At 38.5% G+C, this 21,887-nt stretch overlaps 1 protein-coding gene across 1 annotated transcript; it reads left to right on the top strand.

Moving 5' to 3' along the window:
• Positions 1-552: 552 nt before the first annotated feature.
• On the top strand, positions 553-18,645 carry LOC131420657 (nephrocan). The gene is made up of 3 exons (XM_058566835.1): positions 553-745; positions 8,049-8,950; positions 18,196-18,645. Exons 1-3 carry the CDS (start codon positions 557-559, stop codon positions 18,641-18,643), a joined length of 1,539 nt encoding a protein of 512 aa, XP_058422818.1. The 5' UTR covers positions 553-556; the 3' UTR covers positions 18,644-18,645.
• Positions 18,646-21,887: the final 3,242 nt, after the last annotated feature.

The raw sequence follows: 21,887 nt of genomic DNA, 5'->3' as shown, positions 1-21,887 counted from the left end.
GAACAAGTTCTTTGTGGCTCTAAATATCTCTCCATTGTATCCCATTGTTTCATCCAGCAATAAAATGTTACTGAAACAACAAAAATAAATAGAAAACCTGCCCATTTTCCCTTACTAGTTAATGTGAGAAGAAAACACCTGCCTGCTGCAGTCCTACAAAAATGGTTTTAATATAGGGTCACAGAAAATTCAAAGGTTTTATAGCCCGCTATAAAACAGCTCTTTGTCTCTTCCCACTAATTCCCTGGTGTCACATTTAACAAAACAAGGAAACTACAGATAATAGAGGTGTTTGCAGATTAGGTTTCCAAGCCATAAATAACATAGGGTTTTGCTCACCCACAAATATTAAGGCAGCTTATCAATGTTTAAGCTCCTTTTTCTTTGTAATGGTTGCTAACATTTTAACCCAGGCAAATTGAGAATTTTTTTCTTTCCTGTCTTCTTACATTGACAGAGTACACATTCATAAGATGCTATTATCAGATTTCCTCGTATAAAGAGTGAGACATCACCTAAACCCTCGCCGGCTACCTGAGAGGCCCTGTTTGGGAAAATGCATCTGCTCTATGCTTTCCTTGCTGTGCTCTCTCTTAGCCACGGTTTCGATCCTAACTGCCCTGGAAGGTGTAGCTGCGATGCAGTGCAGTCTGCACAATGCTACAGGCTAACGGAAGTACCGTCGGGCCTTCCTTCCACCACCAAGAGGCTCCTCATCAGCCACAGCAAAATTCAACACCTCCAGGTAACTATTCATTCTGCACTCAAGTTGCTGCAATTTTGTTTTGTGAAGCAGGGTGAGGGGTGAGTGTGAAGTTGTTAAACTTGATTTAAATAATCAAAACTTAAAAGTGATGGTTATCAAGTTAGGGTAGTTGCACTAGCCACCTGCAAGATGTGTATATGCCTCTGGATATTTCTTTTTAGGGAAGCAGTAAAAAAAAAAATCAGAATCTATAATTAATGGTATTTTATTTCCGTTTTTATTAAAAAAATTTTTTTAATTCTGTTGTTGCAAAGTAAAACTAAAGGAATGGCTCTTTCTTAACAAAAAGAGTTTGACAGCATATGGCCACTTGATGTCCTCAGAATTAAGAATAAGTCCTTTCAGGGGAAAAAAATAGTTTTATTTAAGCCATAGAAGGCAGATGATACTTAGAGCATTATAAGACTATCAAGATGAAACCAGCGTATGAGAATTATTCATAAGACCCTTCATACCCACCAGGCATCGATGTCTTTGTGGAAACTTACACAGAGGAAATACTAGTTTTGGTTTTGCCACATTCTGCAGTTCTCATTCTATGTGTTTTTAATTATGACTTTCAATTCTATGCTTACCTATTCAGAGGGCACAGAAAAGACTGCTATAGGTTTGTCTGACTTTTATAACATTTTGTTTTTGGCCTTTGGTATTTTGAAAGGTTTCAAGAAACCAGGGTTCGCATCCTAGTTTTCTCACTAACTAGAGATGTGACTATCTAAGGCGGTTAAAGAATCTCTGGGCCTCGCTTTTTACCTGTATGAAATGAGAAGGCTGGATTAGATTGGTGATCCCAGGCCCCTCCTTCTAGATGGAAAATCGTATGGCTGTCTGGTTTTCTGTTTACTGGTCGCTGCTTCTCCCTCACCAATCCAAATCCTAAGATAAGAAAATACCTCTCTGCGTGCTCCAGGTGCAGAGAGGCAGCAGGTGAATGTGCTTTCCTTTCAAATAGAGACAGCCTCCACCCCTTTCATTTGGTTAAGAAATTTTGAAGCAGGTGCACAGAAACACAGAGAATTTAAGATATGTGGCATGGTATTTATTTCAAGCCTCAATAAGCACAATTGCCTAGTCGTCATCTGTTTATTTTCCTCTTCTAAGCCAGTAATGCCTAATGCCAGAGAGCAAGTCTGACCCTGTCAGTCTCAGCATTCAAGCAAGACACCTGGTTAAAGGGCAAAATGCTTAAATATTTGTTCTGAGGACTTGAGATGCCAAGAGCTGGAGTGTCAACTAAGCCTGGTAATGGTCCTATGTTTTGCAGCCAATAAGATGAAGTTCTACCTCTCATCAAATTCAGTTATTGAATGAGTCCACCTGTCATTGGTTTAGGTTCATTGAACAGCTGCATCACCGCCTCCCTGACTTTAACCCAGTTAATGGTCTCTTGGAAGGATAGCAGAAAGGTTGATGAACGACAGGATGGTTTCGTTAAAGAAATAAAAAACTCCGAGCAATAATACTTCTCCTTTAAAAATCCTTCGTTTTAAATAAACATATTTTATTTGTATTTGGTGAATACAATGTATATTCTGTTTAATTGGTTTGAACTACAGAATCAGTTGCCTATATTTAAAGAAAAAAAATACCTTAAAATGTATCCCCAGATCAATAGCAATAGAAATTATATATATAAATAACACATATGCATACACACATGTGTACATACATATACATGTGTGTATGTGTGTATACATGTATGCCCATATATATACATACATGTATGTCACAGTTAAAAAGTTTCTATTACTTGTTCATATAATTCAACTGTGTTTGGGACTGTGAATGCTGTAATGCTACATTTGAGGCTGGGGATAAAAGACGAAAAAATCACAGTTCCTGCCCTCAAGAAAAGAGGGACTTTATCCATTTATCTGTAAGAATTCCTACTTCTTTGAGGTTCGGTACAGTTTTGGATTGCCTGCCCTTACCTGCCTTCCTCATTCTCACCAATGGCTGGCCTCCCATTTTGTTGACAAATCACGATAAAACTGAGGCCATTAGTCTTGATCTCCTTCAGGTCCTGCTCACTGTATACTAACTTGTCTCCATTTAATTCTACAAACTTCTTTCTCCAGACAGAGAAGTTGAGATGTCCTCCTTCTATTCAAGGCAACCTCCCTCCTATGCCCTTGATTCTATCTTTCTTCCTCTCCCCGGAGCTTGCTCCACCATTCTCCCCACCCCCATACCTGCAGCTGCTGCTGCTTGACTAGCACCCTGTTCTAGACTCTAAATATGCTCCTTTCATTACCATAAAAATAAAATTCTTTTAATTCTGTGTCTCTCTTCTTGCTGCTATCTCCTTTTATTTGCAAACTTCTGTGAAAGAATTGTCTGCACTTACTGTCTCCACTTCTTCACCTCCTATTTATTCTTTAATTCACTGCTGTCTGGTTTCTACCTACTCCACGTGGTGTTAAAACTGTTCTCTCTCAGACATTGGCTCACTCCTATTTTCTTGAAATTCTCACTCTCTTGCTTTCCATGACACTACACTTTTTTTTTTTTTTTTGCTGAGGAAGATTGGCCTTGAGCTAACATCTGTGCCCGTCTTCTTCTATTTTGTTTATGGGACGCTGCCACGGCATGGCTTGATGAGCGGTGTGTAGGTCCGCACCCGGGATCTGAACCTGTGACCACGGGGCTGCCAAAGCAGAGCATGCTAACTTGACGACTATGCCACCAGGCCAGCCCCGACACCACACATTTATGTCCTCATTATTCCTCTCTGATATTTCTTTTCTGCCATTTTTGTAGGTTTCTTTTCCTCCCCTGCCCTTTATTTTTTGGTTTCTCCAGGGAGTCTCAATCCTCAGCCATTCCTTTCCTTACTATATACACTCTCCTTAGGTGACTTCACTTTATCTAAGTGATGATGGCTCCTATAACTGAGTTTCTAATTCATCCCTTTTCCCCATGTCTCTGACTGGTCCAGCTGTCCACTGGACCACTTCACTTACATATATAAAAAGGATCTCAAAATAACATGCCCCAAACTGAATTCAATCTCTCTCCCTAAGCCTGTGGTTTTTGTTACTGGCTTATTTCACTTAAAATAATCTCCTCAAAGTTCCTGTTGTAGGATCTGTAAGTAGCAAGTGTTTGTGTGGACATATGTTTTCATTTCTCTTGGGCATATACCTAGGAGTAGAATTTCTGAACTCTATGGTTAACATTTTGAGGAACTGCTAGACTGTTTTCCAAAGTGGCTGCATCATTATGCATTCCCACAGCAATGTGTGACAATTCCAATTTCTCCATATCTTTGCTAACATTTCTTATTTTTTTCTTTGGATCATAGCCATCCTAATGGGTGTTAGGTGGTATCTTACTATGGTTTGATTTGCATATCACTAATGGCTAATGATATTGAGCATCTTTTCAGGTGCTTATTGGCCATTTGGTTATCTTCTTTGGAGAAATGTTTATGCAAATCCTTTCCCCATTTTTTAATTGGGTTATTTGTTTTTTTTATTAATGAGTTGTAAGAATTCTTTGTATATTCTAAATACAAGTCTTCTATCAGCTATATTATTTGCAAAAATTTTCTCCCATTCTGTGGGCTTTTCCCTTTTATTGATGATGTCCTTTGAAGCACAAAAAATTTTAATTTTAATTGTCTCATTTATCTATTTTTTTCTTGTGTCACTTTTGCTTTTGGTGTCATATCTAAGATAGCTGTTACCAAATCCAAGGTCAGGACAATTTATGCCAATATTTTCTTCTAAGAGTTTTACAGTTTTATCTCTTACATTCAGAGGGCAAATAGGAATGTCATTATGGTGGCAGTCAATTAAAATAACTGTACTTTACGTCTTTTGTGGAAGAGAAGGATTCCTTCAAATTCCTCCGGATTAAGAAATGTATAAACAGCAAGTTTATCACTGAGTGGGGGGGTTATGGCTTATTTTTATACTCTCTCCATACTTTCTAGAATTTTAAAACTGTTTACAGAGAACAAGTGTTACTTTGATGATCAGAAAAAAACTCCAACATTGTTTTATGAACTCCTTGCTGGCTTGGTTCACAGAAGTCTGAGGCCGTCAGGTGAGGGTGTGTCAGTTTCGTGCATACATTGGATCTATAAGGAGCGCAAGAAAGGTTCCAGGCCCTCTAGTGCTTGGAGCTGGGCCTGCCTAGAATTGAACCTAGAAACAAAGCCCTTCATGGAGAAGCAGGCAAGAGTTGCCCCTGTGTTCTCCTTCACTTTACTTGCTTGTATTTTTTAACTTTTCATATTTTATTATAACTGTTATCAACACATGTATTAGGCTCACTAAACTGTAAAATAGTGATGGCAGGAATTGTACTTAGCTAAGCTTCCTATGCCTGATTATTAATACCATGTCAGGGCCCGGCCTGGTGGCACAAGCGGTTAAGCGCGCGAGCTGCGGCAGCCCGGGGTTCGCAGGTTCGGATCCCCGGCATGCACTGATGCATTGCCTGTTAAGCCATGCTGTGGCGGCGTCCCATATAAAGTAGAGGAAGATGGCCACGGTTGTTAGCTCACAGCCCATCTTCCTCAAGGGAAAAAAAAAAAGCGGGGGGGAGGATTGGCATCAGATGTTAGCTCAGGGTTAGTCCTCCTCACAAAAAAAAAAAAAAAAAAAAAAGTACCATGTCATACTTGTCCTGCTTAAGCAACATTCAAAACACTGCCAGCAGCCCCAAGGTCAGCTCTAGGGCAAAAGCATCTCTTTCCAGATCTCTTGAGCACAGCCCTGCTTAGGCTATGGACATGGAAAAACAGGTCTGGCAGAACTTTTTTCCCTTTGTCAGCTCTGCAAACTCAACTGAAAGCTGAAAATCAACGAGTGTCTTCCTCGCTGTTTGTGGCACCAGAACTCTATATTCCTTAGCTAGATGCAATGTTATAGCAGTTAAGGTTCAAAATATATGTGTTGGGGTGAGATAAACCTGGGGTGGAAGCCCACCTTTTCCACTTGTTAGCAAGATATCCTTAGACAGGTTATTTTACCTTCTTGAGCCTTAGTTTCCTTCTCTGCAAAGAGAATAATCATGCTCACATATAGGGCTTTGTAAAGATTAAACATAGTAAATACTTAGAAAATGGTAGCCATGTTAATTAATAATAATCCAAGGTAATCTGCAATGACTCTGACAAAAAGAAAAGGAAAAGGTTCTCTATGCTTCATAAAGCAACTATCCACTGGGTTCAGTTAAGAATATGAACTATATTTACTATTTAGACCGGTCCGTTTACTTTACAAATAGAAATGAAGACAAAGGGAAGCTCCCACATCACACTTTCTTTGTCTCATCCCCAAATAAATTGCCCGTTCAGATCCACGTCGTCTCTGAGACTTGCTGCATAGTCAGCAATCTTTTAGGGCTTGTGGTCACTCAAGTAGAAGTGGAAGTATTAGTAACACCTAGTTCTCCTTTGGGGAGATCAACAGTCCATGAAGTGAAGATCTATGTCTAGAGTTGTTTTTGACTTTATATGAAAAAGCCTAGAAAGGGTCACTTTAGAATGGAGAGTAGATTAAAAAACACTGAGTCTTGGGCAGGTCATTTAAATCCTGTGGCCTGAAATTCTTCATCCCTTAAAATGGAGGTTTAGACTAGATAATCTCTAAAATCTCTGCTTTTCTAAAACTCTGTGACTTAATGTCCAGATCTTGAGTCTTTTTTGAAATACATTAATTATAGACTAAATGTAATAGAAATGCATTAGAAAACGGTGAGCCGAGGAAGAAAGGGCTTGGGAGTCCAATACACCATGTTGAAATTCTCAACCCTTTCATTTACCAGCTTCTAGTTTCCTCATCTATAAGTCAGTGTTGATAACAGCAAACTTGCAGGGTTATTAGGAGAGTTAATTAAAACATATAAAAAAGCACTTGGCACTTGTAGATACTCAACAAGTGTAAGAAAAAAATTTGCTATTGTTATTGGGATTAGGACTAATCAATACAACTAATTAATCATTAAGAAAATATCAAATGTTAGCAGCACTATATAACCCAAGGCAGCCGCCAAAACTATTATGATTAAAAATATCTGTTTATGTAAATTTTAACATGAGATTCTTCTAATAGAATATCATATTAGAAGATGCTTTAATGTATACTTTACAATTCCCATCACATGTCCTCCCAGAATATAAGTAGCTATAATAAATATGTGCTGCAAAATTAACCCACTTTGGAGGCATTAATCGTGTATTGGTATTATAAAAAGGGATCAACTCCATAATTAAATCAAACATTTAGAAACTGTAGGTAGGAAGACGTAAAAAATTGTGCATTGAAAATTCCAGCTTAATTGAATTCTAAAGCAGGTTGAAAATTTTGTGAAGATTTATCAAGCTGAAGAAAACCTGGAACAATTCCTCTTTCTGCTTAAACATGATCTTACTCTGAGAACCAAATGCCAAGGATTACATTATCCTGGAAAAGAGGTGGATGTCAAGCCGGAAGGTTGGCAGACATGTAGAGAGATAGGGGTGCTTGAACTTGCAAATCATGGAGAAAGTATATCAGATTTGGTAATTCCTAAAATCGAGGAGAGGAATAGCATTAGCACTGGGATGTATGCATGAATGAACTTCCTGCTCTACAGAGATGGAGACATGTGGATCCTGTTTGTTTCTTCACCAATCTTGTTCATCAGTTAAGTGCAAATTGGGGGGTAGGGAGCAGGAAGGCTAGTTTTCCAAAATATAGTTGGAAACATTTCTCTGATAGGCCCATCCTAATGATAGCAGTATCTAGGGCATTTAAAATTTTTACTTCAATCCTCAAAATTTTTTTAATGTAATTTATAATTTACAAAAATCTGAACAATGTGAAATGTATATAGATAGTGAAAAACCCTTGTAATCTTATACCCTCGAGTTAGCAATTGTTAAGAGTTTGGTGAAAGATTTTCGGATTGTTTCAATTTGGGGCTATTATAAGATGAGGCAACAAAGAACATCTTATGGCATAAATCATTATGCAACTTGTAAGTACTTCTGCTGAGAAGTAAACTTGCTGGGTCAGAGAATATGCAGCAAAAGTTGACCAATATTATATATCTACCAATAGTGTGTGAAAGTGCTTAAAATATTTTTGATATCTTACACTGTCACCAATCATTAATAAAAAGAGTCAGGATCTGAGTTTCCACCTTTTTCCAAGAGATAATTTTAAATAGATCTTGAAGGGAAATGTGAAGTGTCATTAATATTGAACAATAATGTATATGGTCTTTTTTCACAACAATCTTAATTTACTGCTTTTTTCTCCCCTCCCTGCTCCTGCTTTTTTTGTAGCTGTCTGACTTCACTGGAATGTTGGCTCTAGAAGATTTTAGTCTGCTGGCCAGCGGAACAGAGTCAGTAGAAAATGACACTTTCAAAACTCTGAGTAACTTGAAGACCTTGGAACTCTGGAAAAATAAGTTAAGACGAGTCCCTAGTGCTCTCCCCACCAGTCTTGAAGTGCTAAAACTAAATGATAATTCAATACCTGTCCTTCACGGATCCGATTTTGAAGGACTGGAGAAATTAAAAATCCTTGAACTTAAAAATAACCTGATCTCTTCTCTCTCTCCCAGCATGCTCTCCTCCCTTGTCAGTTTGCAAAATTTGATGTTGGATGGCAACAATATTGAGTCTGTAGCTGGACCACTGGCACTTCCCCATCTGAAACAGATAAGCATGGAGAATAATCAACTACATCTGATACCAGCTAGCTTCTTTACTTCTCTTCAGTCTTTGCAATTTCTCAGTTTCAGTGGTAACTTTCTGACTAAAATTCCCATTAATCTGCCCAAATCCTTGCTCTCTTTAAAGATGGAGAGAAACCAGCTCAAAGTGGTAAGATTTCGAGATATGAAACACTTGGAGAATCTTTCCCATCTTTACCTGTCGGAAAATTCACTCTCTTCCATTGAAGGGGCACAGCTTCTTGCCAGTTTAACTACTCTCGAGTTGTCCCAAAACCAGCTTCAAATGTTGCCCCTCAGACTACCAGCAAGGCTACAAAAACTTGATATGAGCAACAATCTGATTCAGAGAGTTACAGCGCAAGATTTCCAGGACCTTCGAGACTTGAAACACTTGTTTCTGGACAACAACATCGTCAGCTTGTTCGAAGCTGGAGCCCTGCAGAGGTGTTCTCAGCTCTCCAACCTGGCCCTGGAGCAGAACCTGCTGCTGTCTATACCTCTAAAGTAAGTGAGCGGTATCATTTATGATAACTACGAGAAAAGTTTTCCGAAGATTGGGGCAATTAGCACATTATACAAGCAAGAAAAGTAGCCAGAGTGAACATAAATATTCCGATCAAGGTTAGCCAAGGGTTCAGGGGTAGAAGTTTTATTTTATTTTATTTTTTCCCCCCAAAGCCCCAGTAGATAGTTGTATGTCATAGCTGCACAGCCTGCTAGTTGCTGTATGTGGGACGTGGCCTCAGCATGGCCGGAGAAGCAGTGCCTCGGTGCGCGCCCGGGATCCGAACCCAGGGCCGCCAGCAGCGGAGCGCTCGCACTTAACCCGCTAAGCCACAGGGCCGGCCCAGGGGTAGAAGTTTTAAACAGGCATTTGGAATCTCCAGCCCTCAAACTGAATCCTGCACGAACTTAATTTATCTTGTCTTAATTTATATAGATCAACGGGTGAGATCTATATTTGAAAATATGCAATGCAGCTTTGGGGATGTATGCTAACAAACATCGAATAGGGATATTACTTGTAAAAGTGTGTTTCAGTTTCTAGATATATGGCCTGGATTCAGCAACAGGCAGACTATACATGCTTAGCGGCTAGCAAAGCAAGGACATGAAGGAAAAATGAGGGGAAAATGCAGTATGATATTTATATTTTAAAAAGCATTGAAATAGTAGTTATGGAAAAAATTCAAAACTTTATAATTTAATAATATATTTATTTTGAATTACATATTTGAGATCCTCGTATTCTTCTCAGTGCTGTGATCTTTAAAGGACTTAACGTGACTCTGTTTACTTTTCTGTGTGTCTGTCTGTGAGTGTGTAAGTCCATAGGTGTCAGTCTTCCCTTCTGTTTTTGGTTGTCTCTTCAGGTCATGTTCTCTCTCTCTCAAACACACACACACCCTCCCTCATACTCTGACACTTATTTCTGTCTCCAAATATCGCTCCCTCTATAGCCAACCCACTGTACCTGTTCACTAGTTAGGGGTAACTAGTGATAATCTATAACTAACGTACAGATTTACATTAATTGATCCCATTTATCTAAACTTTATTACATGTCCTACATTTTAAAGTAGATAAATTAAAAAACAATAGAAGATTGTTTTTTATTCTCTATTATTCTCTTTAAAAAGATTTTATGTTGTTTATTTTATGTGCCTACCAGTGGACTCTTTTTTCCTCTCAGCACTTTATCGAAAAAAAAAAAAAGGCTTCTTTCTCTGTCTCTTAGCATTATCAAATTTTTCGTAATAAGTATACCAACTTTTGACCTCTGTAGAATCCTATGGCACTCTATTTACTTATTTTCATTGTTAGTTACAATAATTGTTTTTTTACCAATGAGAAAGGGAAAAATTATCTTTGATATGTACAGACGTTCATTTTTTTCTTGTTGGAAAAAAGATGTTTTATTATACAGTATGGTAACTATACCCAATACAAAATATCAAAAAGTGATTTTTCCAACTGAAATCAGTATTTTAAAATATATATTGAGGGTGACTCAAAAGTAATCAATTTCTTTTAATGCAGAAGCCTGTGCATACAATTAATTTCATTTAACAAATATATTTTGAGCACTTCCCACGTGCCAAATACTTTAACAGGGTATACATCAGTGTAATAATTACAGAGATAAAATTTCTTGTTCTGAACAGCTTAAATTCCAGCAGGAAAGACTGACAATAAACAATGTATAAGTAAAGTATACCTAACACCATTAGCTTAAATTCTAGCTTAACAGCTTAAATTCTAGCAGGAAAGACTGACAATAAACAATGTATAAGTAAAGTATACCTAACACCATCTAAATGGTGTTAGGTGTTGACAACAACAAAAAAGGGCAGGGTTACCAGGTTCAGGACCGCCCAGGGGAAGCTGGTTGCAATTTTAAATAGGGTAAGCATGGTAACCCTCCTGAAAATGTAAGCTTTTAGCAAAAACTGGAAGGAGGTGAGGGATTTAGCTGTGAAGCTATTTGGGGCCAAAAGCGTTCTAGACAGAACAGCCAGTACAAAGGCCCTGGGGCAAGAATATGCCTGCGGTGTTTCAAGATTCCAGTATTTGTTGCTATTTAAATAATATCTTTACTCTGTTTCAAGCCTTATTTTCTGTTACTGCATGCACCTACTCCAAGAAAAAAATTATGTATGAAATAAAACTCATAGGACAGATTCGGGAGTGCCTATGTCACAAAAGCATTCTCAGCAGGCTAGGACAGCCAACGGGCAAAATTGTGAACTCGGAGGACTTTTCTCTTCAGGTGACTTTTAGAAAGTATTTGGTGAAGTAATCCTGCTAAGTTTAATGAGTGAAAAATAGCTTAATTATTTACTCCTGCCAGGGAATTTGTGTTTTTAATAAGTGACTACAGAAAGCACGATGCTTTTACCCAACGGAAGGTATAATGGAATTGTATGCCTGAGCTAGCCATAAGTTTCCAATCTGACTTCACATTGGAATTATCTGGAGAACTCTAAAAAAGCATACTCATGCCCTGACCTCACTTCCACAATTAAATCAGACACCCCAGGGTTGGAGGCCAGGCGTCGATATTTTTAAGAAGCTCCGCGGATGGATATAATGTGCAGCCAGGGTTGAGAACTAGTGGGCGAGGACATGGGGCAAGAAACACGGCAGAGAGTGGGCTTTTCCTATGAGGCTTAAATTAAGCAACACCACTGTCCGCTCTGTCAAGAACTTGGCCAGCTCTGAAAGTTCTTGTAGAGAGTGATTTTTAAATTCCCCATCACCCTCTGCCCCCACTCTTTGGCTTTTCTTTGAATTGGAAAGTGGGAATGACCCAGAAAAGTTTCTCTGTGGTTTTCTTCTCATAAAGAATTAAAACACAATAATATCTATTTCCTACATTTGAATTTTAAGACTTTTATTTATGAGCTTTAAACAGTATACACTTTCTTTTTATTTGCATGCTTCTTATTCATACACAAAATTATACTTTAATTTCAGTTTTCTATAAATAAACTGTAAACACAGGCAACCTACTCCTATTGCAAACTATTTCCGCAAATCCCTTCTTTTGCCCATCATCCTCCATTCTATCAAGAAAATAATGGTATATGGTTTTAGGTATACATATATTCAAATATCTATCATATTTGTCTCAATATGCTAATTGAAGTAGAAAATAGTACCTAACATTTATTAAGTGCTTACTAAGATCAGCAGTGAACTTAGATATACTCGTTATTCCTTACAACAGTCCTGTGAAGGTAGGTATATTGTTTTACCTATTATTCTACCGACTAGGACATTACTGTTAAGGGGTATCAAGAAACTGGCTTACAGTCACATCGTCAGTAAGTGGTGGAGTCAGGATCGAACACAGTCTAATCCCTGAGCCAGGGAGTTTTAGCCACCGCGTGATCCTGCCTCTGAGCTTTACTGTCAACAGTATACTCTGTTACCTAGAACTTAGCACGCCCAAGACGCGGGCCTCACGTTTTGCTGCTTCACATTTCACCAATCTGCAGCTCAGTGAACGAATATGTTCTATCACCTCTTCTTTATCCTCTCCTTGGATAATTCAAATTCAGAATAGCTTTCCACAACCTAATACAGTCTAACAGAAACCTAACACAGTCTAACAGATAGCATTTTATCATACTTACACTCAGGTGCCATCTACTGGTAAAACGGGGGATGCCCCTTTGTAGTCTAAAAAGCGACAACTACCCAAAGAATATATAGCATTTCTAGAAACGCTTGTCTTAAAATCAGGGCTACTTTTTTTTTTTTTTTTTTTTTTTTAGTGAGGAAGATTGGCAGTGAGCTAACATCTGTGCCAACTTTCCTCTGTTTTTTGCATACGGGATGCTGCCACATTATGGCTTGATGAGCAGTGTGTAGGTCTGCACCCAGGATCCGAATCCTTGAACCCCAGGCCACCAAAGGGGAGCACACAAATTTAACCACTATGCCACTGTGCCAGCCCCAGGGCTACTTTTTTATACACATCAGACTTATAAAGACAAATTATATCAAAGCAATACATGACTGCCCAAAAGTAACAAAACCAAGATAATTAGTGATTTCTCTTACAACGCCATTTTGGTTATAATGTCCATAGAAACAAGAAAGAAAAAAAAAGATACTCCCAAGAACAGGTACAATTTTTGGCTACCCAGCCCAGAACTAAATAATTGTATTTGTTTAAAAGAAAACTTGACTTGCTCATTTTCATTAGCTAACATTTATTATGTGACTTCTGTGTACTGAGCACTTTTATCTGTAAGGTGGGAAATCAGAAGCTTTAAGAAGCTAAATAACTTACCTAAAACCACATACTGGTAAATAGAATGGCCAAAGTTATAACTCGTCTTTATAAGTAGGTACTTTTTGAGTTTTTGGTTTACTCTACCATATCTCTCCCCAGCTACGCTTCCTTGTACCGTCAATAGGAACGGAGCCTGGCTTACTGCTCCACGGTCTATTAATAGTTCATCTTTCCTTGGGAAAAAAAAAAAGCTATACATAAGAAATTTTCTGTGTACCTTTTAGTGATGTACCTTATAGAAGCTAGTGTGTGCACAAAATTACGTCGTCTTGGAGATTAACTTCAAATTGAATTTAATTATCAAACCGTTAAAATGTATGAAGTGATTTTCCCTGGTAAATTAATCTACTTTGTTAGGTAAATTTTATTCCAACTAAGGAGGAGGCACTTTAAATAAATAAGATTTAAAATACTCAAAAGCACAAATATTTATGTATGTATATGTACTGTATAGTTTATGATATGAATACAAATATAAAATATACAAACATAAATATATATATTTATAAGATGTAAATATAAAATAAAAACCCAAGGCCAAAATTTAGGCTAGGCACCAATAACCTAAAACGTTAACCTTTTGGAATGAAATTTGTATAAGAACAAGCAAAAGATAATATTGCCATAAAATATGGTTAAATTCATTTGTTTTTTTCTCTTCGACATAGCAATCATACGACTGGGACCACCACAATAAATTTCACTCAATACTAAAAGGCGTGAATATACATCTAATGTCTTCACATCGTGTAAAAATAGCATTAGGATGGTATTTCAAAGGCCTTTGAAGGGCCTTTTTTTTCCCTATAAAACTTTCCAACTTCTTGTACTTCATAAAAAGAATAGCACTTAATATAAAGTTCTATAACAGAAAGATTTTCAGGTTCACAATTATGATTCTTTTTCATTTTTTAACAATGGGCATTAGCATGACATTTTTCAAGTTGGTATCGACAGTTTTAAAAAAGTTTTTTTCCTCCTGATTGTAAAGTAATACCTGTTCAAGGTTGAAAACTTAGTGTGCTGAAAAATAAAAAGTCACCCATAATTGCTAAACCAGAGCCTATGTGTAGACATAATTTGTTTTTACATATTTGGGATCAATTTTGTATACTATTTTTTCTACTTAATATTATAGAGTATTTTTTTCTTTCCCTTTTCCTCTTTCTCTCTGTTTTTTCCAAGTATCACTATGGACCCATGGATCTTAATTATTTCAGTGTGTTATGATCATTAACAGTTGCTAGTCTATTTTGATACTCAAATTGTCCCAAATTTGGCTAGTGGGAGCCCTCCAAGCTGGTTCCTATGTTCATGAGACATGACTTCATTATCTTTCTTTTTTGCAATTGTGGTAAAACACACATAACATAAAATTTACCATCTTAACCATTTTTATTTATTTATTTTTATTTATTTATTTATTTTGTGAAGAAGATCAGCCCTGAGCTAACATTCATGCTAATCCTCTTCTTTTTGCTGAGGAAGACCGGCTCTGAGCTAACATCCTCCTCCTTTTTTTTTTTTTCCCCAAAGCCCCAGTAGATAGTTGTATGTCATAGTTGCACATCCTTCTAGTTGCTGTATGTGGGACGTGGCCTCAGCATGGCCGGAGAAGCGGTGCGTTGGTGCGTGCCCGGAATCTGAACCGGGGGCGCCAGTAGCGGAGCGCAGGCACTTAACTGCTAAGCCACGGGGCCTGCCCCGTCTTAACCATTTTTAAGTGTACAGTTCAGTAGTGTTAAGTAGCTTCACAGTCTTGTGCAACTGATCTCTAGAACTTTCTCATTTTGCAAAACTGAAACTCTGCACCCATTATATGACAACTCCCCATTTCCCCCTCCCTCCAGCCCTGGGGAACCACCATTCTGTTTTCTGACTTTCTATTTCTATGAACTTGACTACTCTAGATATCTCATATAAGTGGAATCATACAGTACTTGTCTTCTTGTGACAGACTTTTTTTACTTAGCATAATGTCTTCAAGGTTTATCCATTTGGTAGCATTTGTCAGAATTTCCTTCCTTTTTAAGGCTGAATAATAATCCATTGATGTACATATTGCATTTTGCTTATCCATTCATCTGTCAATGGACAGTCAGGTTGCTTCCACATTTTAGCTATTTTGAATTCAATATGGATGTATAACATGGATGCATAAATATCTCTTCAAGACTCTGCTTTCAATTCTTTTGAGTATATACCCAGAAGTGGAATTGCTGGATTATATGGTAATTCTTTTTTTTGTGTGAGGAAGATCAGCCCTGAGCTAACATCCATGCCAATCCTTCTCCTTTTTTTTTTTGCTGAGGAAGACCGGCCCTGGGCTAACATCCGTGCCCATCTTCCTCCACTTTATATGGGACGCCGCCACAGCATGGCCTGACAAGTGGTGCATTGGTGCACACCTGGGATCCAAACCTGGGCCACCAGCAGCAGAACGTGCACACTTAACTGCTATGCCACAGGGCTGGCGCCTATATGGTAATTCTATTTATAGTATTTTGAGGAACCACTATAATGTTTTCCATAGTGACTGCACCATTTTTACATTCCCACCAATAGTACACAAAGGTTCCAATTTCTTCACATCCTTGCCAATACTTGTTATTTTCTGGTTTTTTGATAGTGCCACCCTGATGGGTGTTCTATTAATCTTTGAACATTTTATTGCATTCTGGCTCAGAAGTTCTAGCTTACTTCCCCCCAGGTATGGAATCAGCCATTTTTCCAAGAAGCCTTGGTTTTGTTAACTGGAGATTGGAATTCTGAAACTAAGATCTGTGTGCTTGGTGTGCTTCTGTTATCAAGGTAGCATTGCAATTAGGGTGTAATATTGCTTTTAAGTCCTTTCAGCATACAGAAAATATATTTTTTTAAATTATGAATTCATATTGACATTTCCAATTCATGTTTAACATTAGAGAGGGTTTTTTTCTTCTTTTATATTTGTATCTTTTTCTCTTACAATGAAAATCTTGATTCCTAATAACATTCTCACCTGTTCAGTGAGAAATGGCATCTCTGTGTCATTTTATTTTTCATTTCTCTATTCTGAGTATGGTTGTTTATGTGGACTTCCATTCATGCTTTTTGTCCATTTTTCAGTCTTATTTTAAAACCTTTCCTTCTCAACTTTTAAGGGTCCTTTATATATTAAGGAGATGAGCTCTTTGTCTGGGATATGAGGTGCAGACATTTACCCCTGTTTATCATTTGTCTTTTGACTTTGCATGTGTCTTTTGCCATACACAATTTTTTATTTTTTTCAATTATTTTTAATGTAGTTGATTTATCAATCTTTTATAGCGTCTGGATTTTTAAGTCATAGTTAGAAAAGCTTTCTCACAGAATTAGTATTTTAAAACATGATTTTTATGATCACATAATAGTCCATTATCTCTTAATTTCTGTATTAGTGGACATTAGTCTTTTACCATATTTTTGCTATTATAAATATGATCAGGGCCGGCCCCGTGGCTTAGCGGTTAAGTGCGTGCGCTCCGCTGCTGGCGGCCCGGGTTCGGATCCCAGGCGCGCACCGACGCACCGCTTCTCCGGCCATGCTGAGGCCGCATCCCACATACAGCAACTAGAAGGATGTGCAGCTATGACATACAACTATCTACTGGGGCTTTAGAGGGAAAAAATAAATAAATAAAATCTTTTAAAAAATAAATAAATAAATAAATGAATAAATAAATATGATCAAATATGTGATAAATGTATTTGTAAATAAATCTCTATTTGCTTCTCCCAATATCTCCTAGGTCGAAAGCCATGACATTATTTATTTATTTATTTAATTTTTTTTTGTGAGGAAGGTCAGCCCTGAGCTAATATCCGTGCTAATCCTCCTCTTTTTGCTGAGGAAGACCGGCTCTGAACTAACATCTATTGCCAATCCTCCTCCTTTTTTTTTTTTTCCCCTTTTTTCCCCCAAAGCCCCAGTAGATAGTTGTATGTCACAGTTGCACATCCTTCTAGTTGCTGTATGCCGCGGCCTCAGCATGGCCGGAGAAGCGGTGCGTCAGTGCGTGCCCGGGATCCGAACCACGGCCGCCAGTAGCGGAGCTCGCGCACTTAACCGCTAAGCCACGGGGCCAGCCCCATGACATTATTTAAATCTGACACGTGGTACCAAGTTGTTTCTAAAGTGGTACCAACTTACACTCCCACCAACAGTGTTGAAGTTCTTATTTCACTACACCCTCAGCAGCAATAAGTTTTAAATTTAAAACCAAAACCATGTTCTAATTTGATACATAAAAATATTGCATCAGAGCCAGCCCTAGTTGCCTAGTGGTTACAGTTTGGTCTGCTCCGCTTCAGTGGCCCAGGTTCAGTTCTTAGGCATGGAACCACAACACTCATCTGTCAGTAGCCATGCTATGTCAGCGGCTCACATAGAAGAACTAGACAGACTCACAACTAAATGTACTGGGCCTTCGGGAGAAAAAAAGAGAGAGAGGAAGATTGGCAACAGATGTTAGCTCAGAGCAAATCTTTCACAGCACAAAAATATGTATATATATGGCATCATTTTTCCCTTTGCCTTTTATATTCATGGAGAACAACACTTTATTCATATTTCTACTTCTATAAATTATGGATTCATGGCCTTTGCCAACTAAAAAATTGAGAACTTAGTGTTCTTCTTATCAATTTGTCTATGTGATCCCGTTTGACAAGAAAACAATAGTTTTATGACTAGGAACCAGAAAAATCAGAAGATTAGAAAATGAGACTTATGAGGAAGGGTTAAAGACTTATATGTAAGACTGAGATTTGTGCTTAAAATTACTTTTTAATTACTTAAAATTACTAGATTCAGAAGGGATAGAACTGTACAGAAAAGGTGGGTGTTGTGCAGTCTGAGTTGCCATGGCAGTTGTGGAATGATGATCGTGACCTCCTCTCGCATCCTGTTTCCATGCTTTTGCAGGCTCCCGGAGACCTTAGCCAGGCTGGACCTAAAAGGCAATGCCATCCAAGATATTGCTGAGAGGGAGCTCAAGGATCTAAAGCAGCTTCAGGTTCTAAACCTCAGGAACAACAAGATCTCTGCCTTAGACCTCAAAGCCTTGGAGGGGCTGCCTCGTCTCAGGCACCTGTATCTGGATGGAAATCCGTGGAATTGCACCTGTAGTCTCCTAAAAGTGAGGGAGGTCCTGAAGGCCAAGGGCACAGATGTGAGGGGAGGACAATGTGCAGCACCAGCTGAACGACAAGGGGAGAGCTGGATGTCTTCCAAGAAGATCATGAGGCAATGTGAGCATCACTTACATCTGACCGAGACAAACAAAGAAACCAAGAAGAAATCAAAACCTGAAGAGCACTCCAGCATCAGAATCAACATGGATGATGATGACGATGATTACGAAATTGACTAAGTATGAGCTTTGTTTGCAGTTTACAAACAGTTCTTTTTTTTTTTTTTTTTTTTTAAATAGACTTCATTTTGAGAGCAGTTTTAGGTTCACAGCAAAATTGAGAGGAAGGTACAGGGATTTCCCATATACTCCCCACCCGCACTCATGCACAGCCTCCGCCATTATCAACATCCCCTACCAGCGTGGTACATTTGTAACAATAGATAAATCTATATTGACACATCACAATCACCTAAAGTCCATAGTTCACATTAGGGTTCACTCTTGGTGTTGTACCTTCTAGGGGTTTGGACAAATGTATAATGACATATATCGACCATTGTAGAAGTGGTTTCACTGCCCTAAAAATCCTCTGTGCTCCCGAAAAAGATTTTTAACATTCAATCTCTTAAGCAGAAATATATTATTCATTTAGATATGAAAGATTCTTTTTTGTAAGTTTTTCTTTCCTTTTTTTTTAAAGAATGAAAGGAGGGTTAAGATAAGTTGAAGTGGGGGGAGGAAAGTGGAAAGGAACAATAATAGGATGTAAGATTCCTTCCATTTTAAAAGTGAATTTTTTGTGTTTTATACTGAAACCTAGACAAATGATAATGCCAAATAGAATTGCCATCTGGCTAACTTCCTGCAGATAGAGTATTTCATTTTATCAAATAAAAAGTGATGAGTTTTGGGGGCTGGCCTCGTGGCGTAGCGATTAAGTGCGTGCGCTCTGCTGCTGGCGGCCCAGGTTCGGATCCTGGCTGCCCACGGATGCACCACTTGTCAGGCCATGCTGTGGCGGTGTCCCATATAAAGTGGAGGAAGATCTACACGAATGTTAGCTCAGGGGCAGTCTTCCACAGCAAAAAGAGGAAGATTGGCATGGATGTTAGCTCAGGGCTAATCTTCCTCACACAAAAATGTGATGAGTTTTGTATGTGAAGATAGTGCTATAAGCCTACACTACTGGCTTTTGGCTGCAAGCAATAAAAACTGACTCTGATATAAGCAAGCAAGAATTTTTTGGAACGATTGGGAATAGCTCACAGAATCAAAGGAGAAGGTGAAGAACCTGGAAAGGACAGGGATCAGAACCGCTCCAGGGGCCTAGGCAGAAAGAGGGAATGGAGGGACCCTCAGCTTCTCCAGGGTCCTCTCTGCCAAATGAAGCACTCCCACCATTATCTGTGTTAGCTTCCCTCTTAAGATTCATATCCTCAGAGGGAGAGCCTAATGGGCCTCACACATTCACTCTTGGCTAAGGGACAGTAGGACTTGTTTGACAGTCTTACCAAGACCAAATGGAAGCCAGAACGGAAAATGTGAACTGGCACCTTAAATACTATAGACGTCCCTACAATGGCCTTCCTGAAAAGAGTTGTAATTTGAGTTATAGTCAGTTTTCCCCAAGTTGACCGCAGTCCCCACTGTGCCTTCCTTTTAATTAACTACATGCTTTTGAGAGTTGTCTGACTGGGGATGAAAGTGTGACTGTAGAATAATATTTTTCTCTTGATCAATCTACTTGTGAATACGATCTACTTGCAAATAAATCTGAAAACCCATCCAAATTAGTTCCTATTCTAATTAGTAAGATTTATCTGTTGCAGTGTTTTACAAGGTTTTCCACCAAATACTCCCAATGGCAGAGAAAGTAAACAGTAGAGATTGAGTGGATGTCCAGAGATAGCCACCAGAAGTTAGACTTTCTCCCGAATGTCATGTTTTCAAATCAGGCCTGCTTAGACCTGCCAAGACTCAGAACTGAGTCACTGCTGGGTCTTCCCCCTCCTCTGGCTGCTCCCTTGGCGATACAGATCCTGGTTGAAGCCTTTAAATTGCTGTAAGTGCTTGATTGTTCTTAGATGAAAGACTAGTCTCCCACTCAGCCTTGGGGAAGGGGGTGGCGATTTCATCCTGGTTTGGAACCACAGAAGGAATAACTGAAATGAATGATCTGAAAAGAAGTCACTGGTGCTCCTTTCTGGAACACACACACATGGTCACAAGTGAATATACTGCTTTCATCAGAGCTGGTATTTTCATTCAGGAGCATTCTTAGTTTCTACACAGAATGCTCAGGATTTATAAACTTTAAAAAGTTTTTCCTCATAGACTTTATAAATTTCTGTTACGCAACATATGCAATAGCAAGAAACTCCGTAGATTTGTCTTCTTTTGATGTGTAGGCTTTCTGCTAATGCCTTTGCAGAGGGGCTCACAAGTCTCAAAATCTCTGTGTGGTTGCACCTCTGAATTTCCTCCCTTACTTCAGAGGGAGGAGGTTCATGGATGTCCTGGTTTTACATGGGAAAGATGTCTCCGAGCTGTTGATCATAAAACTCGCCTTCACCTGAAGGAGATCTTTTTCTCTGGTTGTTCACTAGGTCCCCTCATCAAATAATGCTCTGGTGTTGTAGCCAAAAACTCTGGTCTCCTCATTATAAAACAGCCATTTGTGTGTGTGTGTGTGTGTGTACATGGGGGGAAGGTTGGAGAGGAGTCTGTTGACATTTAACTCTTTCATGCCTTTTATATATAGGTTATATAGATTTCACCAGCCCTGAGAAATAGAATAATAATTTTTCTAAAGCTCTACTTTCCCAGGGGTCATGGCTCAGTTAGGTCACTCATCATTTGACTAGATATTTTGCTCTCAATTAAATTTGCTTAAACAAATATGCACACAAATGAATAACTACTATCTTTTCAAGTCAACCAGAAACTCAATGTTTTTCCATCACACAATTGTGTAGTGAATGTTAAAATTGAACTCTTGCCAGCTTATCAGTCTGAAACCTCAGGGAATGATAAAAATGCCTCAAAGGACAGTGTTGCTAGAATGAACTTTGTGGAACTGGTGTGATTCCAGTAATAATGATGGATTATCTTAACAGTTTGATTCAGGAACATTACCAGCACTATCTCTGAGCCCTAGGATTGCCTTTATTCTAGATGGTATCTGTTTTTGACAGGGAAGAGCTGGTATGATGGATTTCCCAATCTTTTTCTCTCCAGGACAAGATATTGTTCTAATATTCTTTATAGGCTTTCACAAAATACTGTTTTTAGGAATTCAGTACAGAGGATTTGATTTAATAGCCATTATTCAGCTTTCAAAACAGTCACTGACAATTGCCTTTAGACTATTCTTATCCCAATCTATCTTGGTTTCAGAAAAATACTTGGTATATAGTCCTTCCTTCCCACTGAGTCTCTCCCTACAACACAAACTCCTGCTGCCTCCCCGCCCAGTGTTAGA

Source organism: Diceros bicornis, chromosome 23, assembly GCF_020826845.1.
Source record: "Diceros bicornis minor isolate mBicDic1 chromosome 23, mDicBic1.mat.cur, whole genome shotgun sequence".
Classification (NCBI taxonomy): domain Eukaryota; kingdom Metazoa; phylum Chordata; class Mammalia; order Perissodactyla; family Rhinocerotidae; genus Diceros; species Diceros bicornis.
This window is presented reverse-complemented; position numbering and strand designations above follow the sequence as displayed.

Excerpts from the sequence above, each read along its gene's own strand:
- LOC131420657 (XM_058566835.1), top strand. The coding sequence starts at position 557 with ATGCATCTGCTCTATGCTTTCCTTGCTGTGCTCTCTCTTAGCCACGGT. Across the intron at positions 746-8,048 it reads GCAAAATTCAACACCTCCAG|CTGTCTGACTTCACTGGAAT; the intron begins GTAACTATTCAT and ends CTTTTTTTGTAG. Across the intron at positions 8,951-18,195 it reads CTGCTGTCTATACCTCTAAA|GCTCCCGGAGACCTTAGCCA; the intron begins GTAAGTGAGCGG and ends ATGCTTTTGCAG.